The sequence below is a fragment of the Callospermophilus lateralis genome, chromosome X (assembly GCF_048772815.1).
Source record: "Callospermophilus lateralis isolate mCalLat2 chromosome X, mCalLat2.hap1, whole genome shotgun sequence".
Taxonomy (NCBI): Eukaryota; Metazoa; Chordata; class Mammalia; order Rodentia; family Sciuridae; genus Callospermophilus; species Callospermophilus lateralis.
The window spans coordinates 2465216-2480307 of NC_135325.1; the positions used below are offsets into that span (position 1 = coordinate 2465216).

General features: G+C 36.2%; 1 protein-coding gene across 1 annotated transcript in view; it reads left to right on the forward strand.

Annotated features, from left to right (window-relative positions):
- Frmpd4 (FERM and PDZ domain containing 4) overlaps positions 1-15092 on the forward strand; it is a 195992-nt gene that overhangs the window by 150923 nt on the left and 29977 nt on the right. The window contains exons 6-8 of the mRNA XM_077107497.1: positions 7461-7565; positions 9852-9959; positions 14138-14269. Of these exons, the coding sequence (XP_076963612.1) occupies positions 7461-7565; positions 9852-9959; positions 14138-14269 (345 nt within the window). The remainder of the gene's footprint in view (positions 1-7460; positions 7566-9851; positions 9960-14137; positions 14270-15092) is intronic.

Below are 15092 nucleotides of genomic sequence, written 5' to 3' on the forward strand. Positions count from 1 at the left end.
CCCAATCTAGGCATTTTAGGTAGGAAAAAAATGTATTCAGAATTCTGATAAGACCACAAACAGAACTAACCCAGACAATAAATTATAATATAATATTACTGGTACTATATCTCAAATCTTGGTTCTCTCAGATCCAGCAGCCTCAAATTCAAATGCACGTGTTTAAATTCAGTCAAAGAGATGGAACTAAGAGGTTTTTTTTAATATATGTCCTGGATGGCATAATTTATTGTCTAGTGATTTTCATAGCTGGCCAGAACTTTCAGTCCCTTATCTATATGAGGATTGGTTAAGATCAAATTATTTCCAAGGGCTCCCTTTTGCTACCATCTCATGATTCTGTGATTCCTACTGTATGCTTTAATATAAAGTACAGATGGGCTGTTTTCAAATTGTTTTAGTTAACCAAATCGTCATTGTCACCTACTTCAAATCTATCCATACTTCGTAATTTGTTGGTTGCAGGAAAACACATTTTGATAAAGCCAATGTAAATGTCTATTGTAAGTAGTAAGCAAGTGATTATAAATCACTGGTGGAACTTCAAGTTTACATTGTTTTTCTGGAATTCTCTGTCCCTAATTTATAACCTATTAGAAATGCAAGACCAGAACCATTTTTATTCTAAACCAAATTATTTTTGTAGTAGGTCATACTGGAAATTCTCTGTTGTGGGACTGTCATGTACAATATTTAGCAGCATCCTTGACCTCTATGCATCAGATGCTAACAGCACCCTTTTCCCCAGTTCTGACAACCAAACATGCCTTGAGACATTGCCAAAAGTTCCATGAAAAGAGAATTGCCCCCAGTTGAGAACCACTGTTCCTCCTAAAGTCTTGTCTTATTCTAGTCATATATGACCTTTCTCTTCTCTGAATTGTGGGAATTCATACTCTGAAATTATTTCAATAGACACACTAGATATGGACAAGAGGACAAATGGGAGAAAAGACTGCAATTTTTTATTTGTATGTTTATGTTTGGATTTTCCTACCAGCAAATTGTTTCTTTAAAATATTGGATTTCTTTTATTTGCTAAGTATCCTTTTGGCAACCAGGATTGACATACAGAAACAGATGACAAAGCAGACCAAGAGATAATTCATAAATTCTACTTTTATTATAGATAATAAAAATTAACATTTTAATTTATTTTGCAACTTGCACTTTTTATGTTACTTGCATTTCTTCTGAATTATAAGGTCTAGTAAAGACAAGAGAACCAATATTTATCCAGCCACAGAAATCTATCTCCAGGAAGGCCCAGGTCAAGGGGACCTGGCAAAAGTCTAAGGATCCATGAAATTTCTTGATAATTTTTTAAAAGTGTTATGAATGACTCTCTCACCCTACATTTTTACTATTCTCCCTAGGAAATAAATGTAGAAATACAGAAGAAAATTCTGAAGCAGAAAAATAAAAAAAAATTAAAAATCAGTAAAACTTTTTCTCAGGGGCAACCAAGTGTAAACATTTCAAACTATCTCCTTCCAGTCTCTTTTTTCTATGCCTTATTGGCAGCCAGTATCATAATAGATGCTCAATTCTATCTTGCTTCTTTTACTTAGTATTTCATAAGCATTTTTGCATGTCATCAGCAATTCTTTATAAGATTCTTTTAACTGGCTGTAAAATGTTACATTGAACTGTTAACTAAGCCCTTATCATTGGGCCCTTCACACTGTCTTTAATGTTTTACTATTATAAATAATTCTGCAGATTAAATTGTTGTGTATAAATCTCTGTCTGTATTTAGTAGTATTTTCCCAGGATGGTGTTTGTGTGTGTGTGTGTGTGTGTGTGTGTGTGTGTGTGTGTGTGTGTGTTTGTTGCTATGGATTGAATCCAGGGCCTCAAGCATACTAACAAGTGCTCTACCATTGAGCACTTCCCAAATTACCTACCTGCTTGGTAGTCCTTGTCTTAAAGTTTGCTTTGTGGGGATTCAAAACTAAGTTACCCATTGATAACTGTAGGGTTATCCTTACCAAATGTTTCACTCAATGTCTGTTGTATAAGAAGTATCATAGAGCTACAGAGACTACAAGTTCAAGAACTTACACTTCAGTTTCAGGAATCAATCTTATTTATGTAATTTTTCAAACTATATTCTAGTTACTTCTAAGAGTATCTGACAACATCAGGAACAATACCACCCTCTATTGTGACCATCTTAGCCAAAGCAAACTTGGAAAAGGGTACAAGATTTAATTAATGGCCTACTAATCTTACAATTAACAGCAGAAGAATTTGATTATTCTAAATGGAAATTATCATCATTTCCACCACAAGATAAGAAATTCTTATAATAAGCACCTATAAATTGCAAAGAATTAATTCACCAGGTTTTTGAGTGGTGCACCTTGTGCATTTTTTTTTTTTTTTAGTAACAAAGAAAATTTGAGTTAAAACTGTAGTTTACACCATCCATCAGTATCTCTGGCCAGTAAAGTAAGCCATTACTTTGTTGATTCTCATTAAGTAGCCTTCAGACTTGGAGAGTTTATGTTTTTATTTTCAAAAAATAATTTTTAAATGTAAATTGAGTATATGAAACAGTCATGAATCCAGAACAAGAAAAATGAACTTGTGAACTCTTAGACTTTTATCAAAGCTCAGTTAATTTCAAATTATATTTAAACTAATATTTATTTAACAGCCTTGGCCATCTAGTAGTGTCTTTTCTGTTCTTCATAGATTACCATGTTTGTCAGTAGGGCATAGTAAATAAATACAGTAATGAGGCTACCAGGGATGGCACGTTATACCTACAGAGAAGACAGAGAATCCCCAGCTTGGCAAGTTCTACTTGAGTCATTTACTGGAGTCATTTACTCTATGAAGAAATAACCCTATGTACTTCCATGACCCCTGGAAACATAACTGCATTCTAAGATTATACGAAATTATTTCATCCAAAAACTAAGTTCCATTAAATATACATATTTTAAAAAATCAGGATTGAACCTAGGGGTGCTTAATCACTGAGCCACTTGCCTAACCCTTTTTATTTTCTATTTCAAGACTCCTTATAGTCCCACTAAATTGCTGAGGCTGGCTTTGAACCAGTGATCCTCCTGCCTCATCCTCCCAAGCTGTTGGGATTACAGGTGTGTTCCACCATACCCAGAAAATATACTTTTTTATTGACACAAAGAATTCTGTAGAACATTATAGAAAATATGGTAAAATATTTTTTTTAAAAAAACAGAATACACAGAGGAGTAAAGTTCAGTGTCTAAAACCTTGAACACATGTGAAATATTTCATTCCCAAACAATGCTGGAAAAGTAGGTATTACTGCATTGAAACATCTCATCTAATTAGTAGTGTCTGTTCTGGGTAGCTTTATTACAGGCGCTTCACTTGTTGTGCCAAAGTAAATACTGCCTGCTTAAAATCATTAAGGGAGAATAATGTTTTCCCTTCAGCTAAAAAATGGCATATCAAAAGCAAATGAACTCCCCACTGTATGATTTGCTCGTTAATCATCACTAAACTTGGCCTATAATTACACAGATACTGATGAGAACACCACTGTTATATCACTTAAGCTCTGTAGTAGGACTTCTAAAACTTGAGCATGTTTAAAGATGGGTTCTTTTGAGGGAACACCCATTCAGAGTTCTTTTGGTTTGGGGGGTTTAATTTTGGGTTTTTGTTTTTGTTTTTGTTTTGTTTATTTGTTTATTGTAATAGTGGGAATTAAACCCAGGAATGCTATACCACTGGGTTACATACCCAGAAATTTTTGAATTTTATTTTGAGATAGGGTCTCACTAAGTTACCAAGGTTAGACTTGAACTTATGATCCTCCTTTCTTAGCCTCCTGAATAGCTGGGATTACAGGTTTGTACCACCACTATTTTGATTTTGTTTTTTTAAGAGAGCAGCCATTCTCTTAAAATGTCTTTCATAGGTGGATCAGTTGAAGTTCTGGAGAACTAAACCATCCATTCATCCAGTCTTTTAAGACAGTAGTCATAGCAAATGTTGGGAGTTGTATAGGTGTAGAGGATATTTTTACAAATATTAGGATTCTCCTAGTATTAAGGCAAAAACTGCACACAGGAATACAAACACACACATACACACACACACACACACACACACACACACACACACACACCACATACACATTTTATCATGTTTTTTCATCAGTGGCTGGCTTTTTATTGTAGTGAAATACGTATAACATAAACTTGGCCATTTTAAAGTGTGCTATTCAATGACATTAAGTATATTCATAATGTTGTACAACATTGCCATTCAATAATGGTTCCATAACTTTTTCACTACCCCTAAAGGAAACCTGGTATCCATTAAAGTGATCATTCCCCAGTCTCTCCTCTCCCTGCTCCTGGCAACTACTAATCTACTTTGTTTCTATGGAATTTTCTTATTCTGAATATTTTACATAAATGGAACTATATAATATACAGTCTTTTATGAGTGACTTCTTTCACTCATAATCACATTTCCAAGGCTCATCCATGTAATATCATGTGTCAGTATATATTATTCCTTTTTATGGCTGAACAATATTTCATTGCATTGACATACTACATTTTATCTATCCATATTATCATGTTTCATTTTAATTTAATTGATATACTACTTGTATTGGACAAGAATGTGAATATTTTTTTATTTTACATGAAATTCCAAAGTATGGGTCACCCTAACAGGTGTTTGTGCCTTGAGATTAATAAAATACACAGAAGATTCAACGTCTGTGTTGATTCTAGAGTCAATTTATAGAATTCATTATGCAACAGTCTTGATGTCTTAGAACTATATAACATGAAAAACACTAGCCTGAACCCTAGGCAGTTGCCAATATTTGACCATTTTAGTTTATATGATTCATAGCTAAATATTTACCTCTTTATTAGGTTCTGTAAAAGAAAGTAACTCTTTTAAAAAATAGACAAATGATTCTGGTAACGTAGTAGACATCTATTAGAGGTGAATTCTCTTCCCTTTAGGTGTCATTAAAATTATATGATAAGAATGATTCTCAAATTAAGCAACTTTATCAAAATCATACAGCAAAGAATCCCCCAATCCCAGCACCCTTCTAAGTAGGTTCTTCCACTCCACTGACAATTTCTGAGAGAGAACTGTGTCACTCAGTCGCTCTTTCCAGTAAAAGAAGAGAAAGAATCATAAAGTGTGAAGGACCTGTAAGGCAAAATTTTAATTCAATTTTCAATTCTAAGTTAAAGTCTCCTTCATACCCTGCCCAATAGTATCATAGATCACGGGTTACCAAAAAGAGGCTGAAACTCAGTGTGCAGATACATAAAGCATCATGAGTGCTTGTGTGTGTCTGTGTGTGTGTGTGTGTGTGTGTGTGTGTGAATGTGTGTGAGTGTGTACTTGCTTGCTCACATGCCCATATATTCTAAATATGAATGACAATGGGAATATTGAACTTTGAGCGGTTCTTCTCCACCTCATTAAAATAGAAGATTAATGAGCAAGTCATCAAAAATCCAATATTAGATTTGACCACCAGCTCATCTTCCACATTGTGCTCAAGGCTCTGTATTAGAAGTAGGGTTTATGTCTATTCCTCCTATGCCCCCCTTCCATACCCCCACTATGAATCAGCCTCCTTATATCAGAGAAAACATTTGGCATTTGTTTTTGGGGGGGGATTGTCTAAATTCACTTAGCAATATCTTCTCTAATTCCATCCATCTACCTGCAAATACCATGATTTTGTTCTCTTTTATTGCTTAGTAATATTCCATTGTGTATACATGCCACATTTTAAAAAAAATATTTATTTATTCTTTTCGGTGGACACAACATCTTTGTTTGTATGTGGTGCTGAGGATTGAACCTGGGCCGCACGCATGCCAGGCGAGCGCGCTACCGCTTGAGCCACATCCCCAGCCCACATGCCACATTTTTTATCCATTCATCTATTGAAGGGCATCTAGGTTGGTCCCACAGTTTAATTATTGTGAAGTGTGCTGCTATAAACATTGATATGGCTGTGTCCCTGTAATATGCTGTTTTTAAGTCCTTTGGATATAGACTAAGGAGAGGGAGAGCTGGGTCAAATGGTGGTTCCATTCCCAATTTTCCAAGAAATCTCCATACTGCTTTCCATATTGGCTGTACCAATTTGCAATCCCACCAGCAGTGTATGAATGTACCTTTTTCCCCACATCCTCAACAACACTTATTGTTGTTTGTCTTCATAATAGCTGCCACTCTGACTGGCGTGAGATGAAATCTTAGAGTAGTTTTGATTTGCATTTCTCTAATTGCTAGAGACGATGAACATTTTTCATATATTTGTTAATTGATTGTATATCCTCTTCTTAGAAGTGTCTGTTCAGGTCCTTGGCCCATATATTGATTGGGTTATTTGTTTTTTTGGTGCTTAGCTTTTTGAGTCCTTTATATACCCTAGAGATTAGTGCTCTATCTGATGTGTGTGTGTGTGTGGTAAAAATTTGCTCCTAAGATCTAGGCTCTCATTCACCTCACAGATTGTTTACTTTGCTGAGAAGAAACTTTTTAGTTTGAACCCATCCCGTTTATTGATTCTTGATTTTTAATTCTTATGCTATATGAGTCTTATTAAGGAAGTTTGGGCCTAATCCCACTTGATGGAGATTAGGGCCTACTTTTTTTTCTATTAGACACAGGGTCTCTGATTGTATTCCTAGGTCCTTGATCCATTTTAAGTTGAGTTTGTACATGGTGAGAGATAGGGGTTTAATTTCATTTTGTTGCATATGGATTTCCAGTTTTCCCAGCACCATTTGTTGAAGAGGCTATCTTTCCTCCAATGCATGTTTTTGGCACCTTTGTCTAATATAAGATAACTGTAATTATGTGGGTTAGTCTCTGTGTCCTCTATTCTGTACCTTTGGTCTACTGGTCTGTTTTGGTGCCAATAGCATGCTGTTTTTGTTACTATTGCTCTGTAGTATAGTTTAAGGTCTGGTATAGTGATGCCTCCTACATGGGATTAGAAATGATGGTGGAATGTGATGGACATTATTATCTAAAGTATTTATATGAAGACATGACATATGACATATGAAGAAATATGCTCTATATGTGTAATATGAATTGTAATGCATTCTGCTGTCATTTATAAATTCCAAAAAAAAATAATAAAAAAGAATTAGGGTTTATGTACTTTCACTGCTGTCATTTTAAAAGCTCCTTGGAAATGTTCTCAGTAACAACATGGAACATGCTTTTCATATTTCTGGTCTGGTGACTAAATCCGACTTATTAGTTTATGGGCATGACAGGATTTCAATTACTTTCAAAATTTGTTTTTCTTTTTTAAGTTGGGAATGTACCAAATATTCTACAGTTTAGCAAAAATATTACATTTCTTGGAGGATGAAGATGAAAAACAATTGTTACATGGTTCACATTATGTTATCAGTAACCAGATAAAATATTTTTTTTCCTTCTAGTCTCCCAAATCAGCATTTATTAGTGCTGCAAAAAAGGCAAGATTAAAGTCCAATCCTGTCAAAGTGCGATTCTCTGAGGAGGTAATCATCAATGGCCAAGTGTCGGTGAGTTTAGAGTCATCTGCTTTGTGACTGAGAGGGTCACAGAGGTAGGAGCTTAGCATTTAAGCAACACCAGTAATTTGACTAGAATGATCAATCAAAACTAGTTGTTGTTTTTCACAGGCATGTTGAATCTCAGGAATGTGAAGAGCTTAACAGATCACCAGGTTGTAACTCAGGCCCCTTAACATAGCTAGAATATGTGATAATTCAATGTTTCCTAGAACATATTTAGGGTGAGAGACCTCTCTGCTTTGCACCAGAGTTTATCTGAGCTGTGTGCACTGACATGCCTCATTCATATTGGGTAAAACAGTCCTCTTTGAGACATTCACTGATTTCTTCCTATTGGGCCAACTAAGCATTGTTCCACACAATAGACCATTGTGTATTTTGAGAAAAGTATTATTTTTCCCATATCAAAAATTTATGATCTTTGAATTTATAAAATAGCAAAAAAATTAAAATGATGGAAAGGTTTTATATATGCAACCAGAACTGAGGAAATATTGCTCAGATCCCCATGAAATAGGTCTTAATAGAAAGCATGACTGCACAAGCATTCCATTGATCTTCAAAATGAATCATGCAAACATCAGTAGCATATTTTAGTTTTCATTTTTCCCAAAGAAAATAGTGTGGCTTTTACAAATCTTTTGTCCAAGGTACTAATATTTGGGGACGGCGGGAGGGGGGGTGTCTTGGAAATGACAGATTTTGTTGTTGAGTTTTGTTGTTGCTGTTAGAATTGTTTAAATAAATTTACAATGATAATATCTCATTTGTGATATTTTGTTATTGGTCACAAACTATTCCCTGAGGTTGGTACTGGATCGGAAATGGAAGATGTAGGCCTGCACAACCTGGGCAAGGCACTTATGAGTCTTCTAGTCAATTTATATAGATGCAGGGTGTTAACTGGTCAATCTGTCAAGACTATTATGACACTTATGGAAAAGGGCCTGAGGCTGACACTGTGTGCACTGTGAGCATTTTCTGCTGCCCTGTGAGCATGTTCGGTTCTGCTTACTTGGTGAATCCCCATCATTCTGGATACAGGGTTACCTTATATTATCTATTCACAACAATCTGTCTCAGTTTAAGGATGGAAGGAACAAAGCATTCAGTACATCTCTCAGAAGGTCATCTGAAAATTACCTTTTTTCCCAGAGTTTCTGAGCTTGAGATTGGGCATTTATAGAAGGAATATGATTCTAGAAGCTGTTGTAGCAAATGTCAATTAATCCTCGGACATAATAGGGCTCATAAAAGTTAGCTGGTGTATGAAGACAGTTCTGAGGGCCAGACATTCTTAACCTCCATTGCCTTGCCACAGGCTTATGGATGCTGGACCTTCCGTCCCATGTCTGTTCCTCAGCCTTTGTGACCTCTTCACGCCTAGTCTACCCCCACTCTTCCTGGTTACAGGGTGCCATTCCACCTGGATGTGGATCCAGATTTACTCAATAAATTGGGTTGCAGGAAAGTCATGTGGGAAGTCCATGGAAGTAGACAGGAAAGGCAGAGAAAGAAACAGGCATGTGAAAAGAAGGGGTTGCATTTACTGGGACTGTAAGTTACTGGCAAATGTTTGAGAATCTTGTCTGTAGTTCCCACAATCTTCAAACCAAGGGCCTTATGGTTTTATGATTGCTGAGTCCCCCTCAGCCCCTGTGAACTTGGTAGCCAACTACATGTTCATAACTCAGTTCACCCCTAGGACTCATAGAACTCACACATACATGCCTCCTCCTCCCTCTTTTCTCTCTCTCATGACTTCAAATTAAAACATCTGGAAGCATACATTTCTTTTGGTTGTATTTCAAAGTGCCATCTCTTTTCAAGGTATTTCTAAATTGTGATCTGTTCATTAATGTTTGACTCTAACACACTAACCCATCCTTATATTTTTCCTTTTGAGTTTGAGGAACATTCCTAAATGAGGTAAAATATAGTTTCACACACAACTTTGCACTTCAGACTCATTAATGCTTGTGAGTCACCATCATGACCACTGCCAGGCACCAACAGCATTATATCACACAGCATCCCTACTGGTCCTTGTTCTGTTCAATTCATCCTGCCCTGCAGAAACCTGGGCTTGCTTGTACTTTCTAACACTGAAACTCAATTAAAAAGGGATTATTTTTTATTTGTATTTTCCAAAGAGTATCAGTTTTTTATTTTGTGATTAAAATAGACTGTATAGATATGTGTTGCCACTGGCCAGAGTAGATTCCTAATTTGACTGACCTGCAACCTTCCCACCCCTTTTCTGTTATTAAACAGGAAACTGTTAAGGACAATTCACTTCTTTTTATGCCAAATGTTTTGAAAGTCTATCTGGAAAATGGGCAGACCAAATCATTCCGCTTTGACTGCAGCACCTCCATCAAGGTAAGATGACCTACTAACATCTGTACCCAGGCAGTGCCAGGTACAGAGTGAATGATTCACACTATAATTCCAGAGTAGCAACACCTTCTTTCAGAATTATCCCTTTATTCCTATGAATGTGTTACTTGCTCCCATATAAGGTCACATATGAATATTTAATTTTTTAATAACTTTATTTTATTCATTTATTTGTTTTTATGTGGTGCTGGGGATCGAACCCAGGGCCTTGCACTTGCAAGGTGAGCGCTCTACCACTGAGACATAACCCCAGCCCCCATGAATATTTAAAATCAAACAAAAACAAAAAGCTTAAACTAAGAAGGTTCTGCTCTTTTTTTAAACCTCCTTGTTGTTGTGAAACAATGTAATATGCTCCCAATGAAGAAACACTAAGGCTAGTCATTTTAATGCAACTGCAGATTAATTAAAATAGTGTGACTGTCACCAAGAAGGTTTGGCACCCTGCCCAAAAGCCAGCATGATTTCTCAGTAATGTCAGCCACCAAGAAGATTAAGATGTTAGCTGCTAATTGAATATCTGCTACTTTGGTGTCCAGCAAAAACAAGGGGTAGAATAATGTAAAGATTACAGTTACTTTTAATTGCTGTAACCAATTTCATGGGAATAATGCATAAAAAGTCAGAAATGAAGCATGCTTCTTAGGAGAAGTGGTAGAAAGGAAGTGTCACAAAGCAATCCTATGATTTCAGAGCCACGGGTGAATTTTACATAATAGCTATTATAGCAAAGTGTACACCTATTTTTCCTCATGTTTCCTTCCTGGAAAAGAAAAATGCATATTCTTTTTTTATTATTGGACAAAAGTGTGTTCATAAATGGATTGCTCCCTAATGCTTCATCAGCCTAAAATAGGCTTTCTTCAAATGGCACAGTAAAAAAGATTTTATGGAGATGCAAAACTGCCTAATGATAATCTGTACAATACTCTATCAAGAGAATATCGACTCTGGTTTAAAAATGTCTGTCAGTAGTCAATCCCTAATTCTATTTTTTTTAAATTAATCAGCATAGACCTCACATGTGGAAGGATTTCTGAAAAGGCTCACTTTGAATTTTTATTGTCATGATACCAGCAAGCAGCTTGTCTCAAATTGCTTTAAACACGTCATTATTTAGTAGGCAATAGAATAGACAATATTAGTAGATTGATGTTGGAGCATTAAGTCATCTTTCAATCATTCCAATTGATTTTAACTTCCGTCATACAAGACTGCTAATTTTAAATGGTGATCACTGAAAAAGTAATTTTCCTCTTTCCTATTCAATACCAATTTATAGTGTGATGTTAATCTTATTATTGATTGACAAATTTTTCCTGCAAAAGGCAAAATAATAAATATTTTAGGCTTTGTGACTCATTTGATTGTTCAACTATTCAATTCTGTCTTTGCATAAGGAAAATAGCCATAGACAGGTAGGTTTGGGAAATCCTCAAGACCACCTCAGGTTTAGTATTTCACTTAAAGGATTGAGAGAGCTTCCAGGTGTTATCCCCTAATGGATTCATGCTCACAATGCTCTATTATTCCAGAAATTATGTGTGACAATGTGCACGAAGTACTGTCAACCAATGAAGCTCACCTGAACCTTGGTGTCCAGAGTTTTTATTGGGGGTTGGCCATGTAAACAAACCTGGGTGACCTTAATGTCCAGCCCTTCAAGAGGTCAAGCTGTTATTGCATGGCCAAAGGCCCCTACCATAAATACAGTTGTTAGCATAGATCAAGTGGTATAGCCCAGGGCCCAGGTTAAACAGAAATACTCCTGTCAGGCAGGACATTCCAAAGATTGAGAAGTTACTTCCCATGAATGGAAGCAAAGGGCCACATCTATGTTTAGGCAAGGTTAATCTGTTAATGCAGAGATGATATGTGAACAAATGGGTATGTCCTGATTGGGCCCAAGGGCCATGGTTTGCAGACCCCTAAAGTAACCCATATAGCTATATATTACAACTCTAATACCATGGCCTTTTTTGGTTACCAACAAGTCAGTTCCTTGCCACTGAAATCCCTACCCCACCTGAAGCTATAGGTAAAGACTTTGATGGATATCTTAACAGAAACAAATCTAAATTTAAGAAAGCTCTGTTGTTAATTCCCTCTGGTATCTTTATTATAGGAACCCACACTAGACTGAGTTAGATCTCCCCAAGGACTGCCGATGACAATGAGAAGACAGGGAGCAATGCAGAGTTCACATCAAATCAAACTTATCTTATCTTGCACCTAACAGCTTTATTATCACAATAGACAGTGGCTAGTAGGCGTAAAATAGAAATAGTACAGTTATGAAAGGAATATAACACTGTTTAATAAAAATTGCCAAAATTCTTGCTACAGAGTTATATTAGGAAAAAACTATAGCTATCAATTTTTAGTGTCCTCCCTAGTGGTTGGGGAGATAGTTTTATAAAGTATATGTTGCCGTACAAAGAAAGGCTGGTTTTGTTTTTCTCTTTACTGAGTCTTGTGCAGAAATTATGAAGCAGAAACTTTTTTGGTGAAATTCAGCATAGTCAAGGCATTTCTACTGAACAGTTTTTGTTTGGGGCATATGGTGGATATAGGGATTTTTTCCATATTTTTTTGGTGCATTATAGTTATAATAGTATTGGGATGTGTTATTTCATATTTATTTGGATATGGGAATTTTGTTTTAAGAGGGCCTGGAGAAATTTTAAAAGGGCCACAGAGAAGAATCAAACATCAGAAAAGTCAGTAAAAGAAAACTTTATGTATGACAGGTTTCTCTATCTTGACACTGTTGGGATTTTAAACTAGATATTTCTTTGCTATAGGACTGTCCTGTGCATTATAAGATGTTTAGAAGCATTCCTGGTCTCTATACACTTGATTCCATTAGCATCCTCAGCCCAATTGTGACAACCAAAAAATGTCTCCAGAAATTTCCAAATGTTACTATGGGACAATATTTTCTCTGGTTGAGAACAGCTGCTATACAGGAATTTAGCATCTGAATATAAGTTTTCTTGATGAGGGATAATTTCCTAATTTTCAACAACATGAAAAAAAAATAAAGATTGAAAAGATTCATTTTTGCCTTGCAGCAAATGTGTGTATATTTCTATATGGAACACCTTTCTGATCATAAATGATTAATATTACAAATGATTACTGACAGAGCTTGTCCATTCCCCCTTCCACAGAGATGTAAAATAAATGTATACAATTATGGTGCCCTAACTCTGTGCCAAACAGTGTTTTAATAAATGTGTTCTACATATGAACTCATTTAATTCTCATATCCATTCCAAGGAAGTCATTATAATCATCCCCAGATTATAGATAGGGAGACTAAGATACTTATAAATTTAAAAACTTGCCCAAAGATGCACAGCTAATAAGAAGTAGAGCTGCAATTAGAAAGCAGACTATCTTCAGGCTGGGGCCATAGCTCAGAGGTAGAGCACCCGCCTCGTACGTGTGAGGCACTGGGTTCAATCCTCAGCACCACATAAAAATGAATAAAGATATTGTTTCCAACTACAACTAAAAAATATTTTTAAAAAAGAAACCAGACTATCTCCAAAGTCTATTTTCCTCACCCTTTCCATATTCCTTGTGCAGAAAGGTAGACCAGGTGCCAGCTCATTCTGTAAAGGGCCAGATAACAAATATTTCAAGCTTCATGAGCTATTACTCAACTCTGTTGATATGGTGGGTGAAAGCAGTATAGATAACAAAGAAATAGTCATGGCTGTGTCCCAGTAAAACTTTATTTACAAAAACAAGTGGTAGATTTGGCATTCAGGCTATACCCCTGAAGTAGACCACTTTCAAAGCTGGTTTTATAACTACTTCATATAGAAGAAGATTTGAACTAACTACATTACACCATCTATTGACACCCTTTCTAATTTAAGACACGACTTGGTAGGTAAGCTCCTCCTACAGCTAAGTACCTCTAGGTCTTGAACTCCATAAAGATGTTGGGTACTTGGGAGACCAGGAAAAGGCTAAGAGAAGGAAGGCCTCACTTGTGTACTTTTTTGAAGCATTAAATTTCAGAATCAACCAAAGATATGCAATTTCAAGATGTAAAGCCTAAAAATATAACACTTTCCAGTCATGATAGACTCCAAAAAGGGGCACCTTTGATTTTGATCTCATTATGTCATTATTTCCTCTGTAAGGATGTCATCTTAACCCTTCAAGAGAAGCTCTCCATCAAAGGCATCGAGCACTTCTCCCTCATGCTGGAGCAGAGGACGGAAGGGGCTGGCACCAAGCTGCTCTTACTTCATGAACAGGAGACACTTACTCAGGTCTGTGAAATTATACTCTCAAGTGTTGATGTTGCTGGTAAGAGCAGAGCCAAGCTTGTAGTCTCAGAATGTGCCTTCCTTTAATCCTTTCAATGTAGTAACTGCATCCCCTGTGTTCTCACTGAAGGGACCGCTGGCATTCAGGAGGCATTTTACCCCTCAAGAAGGATGATTCCCTTTTTATCAATCTTTCATGGACCACCAGTTGATCTCCCAAACAGACTCATCAAAGACTCAGCAGCTACTTGTTGGCAATACAGCTCTGTAGAATTATATTTTATATTATTACAATGACTTGTTCCCCTATTTTGATCATTGATCTCTTGAAATCATTAAAAAGAAATGATTTCTGAGATTATGAACATTAAGTAAAAATCAAATTTAGTTGTCTTAAATTTTGGATACATAATTAAAATTATTTTGGGAAGCCTAAAATCTATGCCCCAGTCCTGCCCGCTATAAATATGTGATCTACCAATGTGTCCCAGTTCCTGGTTACCAAGATGCCACCCCCATCTGTTCTCTGGGGAGACAAGCAGACTGCTTGGCTGATGAATTCAGCATAGCATCCTCATTTGTCTGTAATTCCACACAAGAGGAGTCCTTTGTTGAATATCCAAGAAATTTCAACAAATTCCTCTTACATGCAAGAGTTCAGTGATGATGGAACTTTAGAGAGAGGTAATGAGAGGATACCAGGAGCTGAAGTATCAAGATACCACCAGATAGATGGATGGACAGAAAGTACCACCATACTAAAGTGCTTCTTGTTTGTGTCATAATTAAAAACTGGTTTCCCACACATTGAGTCCTGCAAATAATC